The sequence below is a fragment of the Leucoraja erinacea genome, chromosome 39 (genome assembly GCF_028641065.1).
Source record: "Leucoraja erinacea ecotype New England chromosome 39, Leri_hhj_1, whole genome shotgun sequence".
NCBI lineage: Eukaryota > Metazoa > Chordata > Chondrichthyes > Rajiformes > Rajidae > Leucoraja > Leucoraja erinaceus.
In genome coordinates, this window is record NC_073415.1 from 9,784,327 (window position 1) to 9,786,927 (window position 2,601).

A 2,601-nucleotide genomic window follows, 5' to 3' on the forward strand; every position below is an offset into this window, starting at 1 on the left:
ATTTTTAAACTGTGTGTGGCCCCTGGTTCTGGACTCCCCCAACATCGGGAACATGTTTCCTGCCTCCATCCAGTGTGTCCAAACCCTTAACAAACTTATATGTTTCAATGAGGTTGGACAATTCACATGGTACAATTTACAAGCCAATTAACCTGCAAACCTGAATGTCTTTGGCGTGTGGGGAATCCGAAGATCTCGGAGAAACCCACGTGGTCACGGAGACAAGGTACAAACTCTGCGCAGACAAGCACCATAATCGGGATCGAACCCGGGTCCCTGGCGCTGTGACCCCAATATAGGAAAATATAATAGCACAAAATCGAATTTAGCAAATGTTTTTTATAAATATCATAAATATTCCAAAAAGATGAGTATTTTGTAAATAAAATTATATTTATCTCATAATCACAAGCAAAACATTAGTGCAAATAAATTACATTCAAATGAAAATATTCCATTAACTTTTCTGTAAATGTGAAGTGATAGCATCATTCCAATGGAAATAGGTAACAACTCCAGGACCACACAGTGATTTAGACAGTGATCCTCACAATGTTTCATAAGTACGTGAGGACTGCATAGTGCTCCAGTCGCCAGCTCTCTTTTTAATTCTTTTAATTTCTGCAAATCAGGAGAGTTACAAAGTTGAAACCCTCTTCACAGGGAGAGGAGAGACACACAAAATGCTGGAGTATCGCAGACTCCTACACATGCACAGAGAGATGAATGACACCATCATGACAAGAGTATCCATGGCAACCCAGATTATTCCAGAGGACCAAAGATGCTCCTTTGAAGTATGTAGGAAGGAACAGCAGATGCTGGTTTAAACCAAAGGTAGACACAAAATGCTGGAGTAACCCAGCGGGACAGGCAGCATCTCTGGAGAGAAGGGATGGGTGATGTTTCGGGTCAAACCTGAAGATGGTTCTCGACCCGAAACGTCATCTATTCCTTTTCTCCAGAGATGCTGCCTGTCCCTTTGAGTTTCTCCAGCATTCTGTGTCTATCCCCTCTGGGGTAGTCACCACCCTACATCAGTCTGAAGAAGGGTTTCGGCCCGAAACGTTGCCTATTTCCTTCGCTCCATAGATGCTGCTGCACTCGCTGAGTTTCTCCAGCATTCTGTGTCTATCCCCTCTGAAGTATTGATGTACTCAGCTCTTATGAGTGTCATCAACTCTTATATTCACAATTCTTTTTAGGTATTGTTATTTTATTAAGGGAATAACCAAGTAAGCTGCTCACAGACTATTACAATCAGTGCTGGATTGGGGCCACAGATGAAAGCTTGTCCACCAATTTCCTTTCATCTTAAACTTAGACTATCATGAGCTTTCTTATGAGGAGGCTGTATGTTTGCACTAATTCACTGCTGTAGGATGATGTTAACATGACTTATCTTTCCTTTTCTTCCTAATAGTGAAACAGACTCAAGGAACGGCACTTCACCAAACCGTACAATACAATATTTATGATAAATATTTCACCTCTTCAGAAAAGAGGCTTAGTTAAAGAATCCCACATTGGGAATATTGTGATCTGAACATCAGACAACAAGGACATTTAACATGTCCAGTCACCCCATTCTTGCTGATTGAAACATTGTACCTCAGGGACCGAATGCTAATGTATAAATAGTGTAGTGAGACATAAGCAAACGCCCTTTGTCCCAAACAAATGAATCAACCAAGCACATAGTAGGAGGGGAACCGCGTAACAATAAATAACTCGCACCAGTAGCATGGCCAGTCCTTGTACACTACATAAATTGTCTTTCCAGGATACATGAGGCTTGTTAAAGTGCTGCTAGTGTGCAGATGGATGAGATTCTAATTTCCTATCAGGAATGCACCAAAATATATGTGTTCATGATCCAGGGTGATGTACTTCTGCTCCAGTCCCTGGATTTTAACTTGAAGCCAGCTCTTGGCTGTGATGTGGACTAGTGTGCTGGACTGATCGAATGCATCCTCTGCTTCCGACAACATCTTCACCTCCATGCTCAGAATGGGGGCACATTCATTAGTCCCAGTGCAATGGGAAACATCCAACTTGATGGGTGTACTCTTGTGGCATTGGTTAGCCACAGAGCATATCACTTTCAGCTTGGCATATACGTAGTACATCCCACCCCTCGTGCTGTGTAGCTCCTGGTTGTCGAAACGGAAGCCAGAACCCAGGTAACTATTTCCCAGTCCATTGGTTGCAGCCCATGTAACTGTTTTGTTGTAATCTACAGACAGAAATGAAACAGTCATTAAATTACATGCATTTAAATACATAGAGTGATACAACATGCAAACAGGCCCTTCTGCCCAACATGCCCACACCGACCAACATGTCCCAGCTACACTAGTCCCACCTGCCAGCATCTGGTCCATCACCCTCCAAACCTGTCCTATCTATGTACCTGTCCAATTGTTTTATAAATGTTGGGATAGTCCCTGCCTCAACTACCTCCTCTGGCACCACCCTTTGTGTGAACTGCTTCATATTACCTCCATCTCTCAATGTTATAAACCAGCATGTGTAAGTTGTGTGACAGGTTCATGAAACACACTTGCCCCTAAACTGGTTATAAGTGATAGGAGCAGAATT

The 2,601-nt window shown here is 42.6% G+C and overlaps 1 protein-coding gene across 1 annotated transcript in view; it reads right to left on the minus strand.

The window, feature by feature from the left end:
- Positions 1 to 391: 391 nt before the first annotated feature.
- LOC129714568 (uncharacterized) overlaps positions 392 to 2,601 on the minus strand; it is a 4,546-nt gene continuing 2,336 nt past the window's right edge. The window contains exon 3 of the mRNA XM_055664275.1: positions 392 to 2,236. Coding sequence (XP_055520250.1) covers positions 1,833 to 2,236 — 404 coding nt within the window. The 3' untranslated portion in view covers positions 392 to 1,832. The remainder of the gene's footprint in view (positions 2,237 to 2,601) is intronic.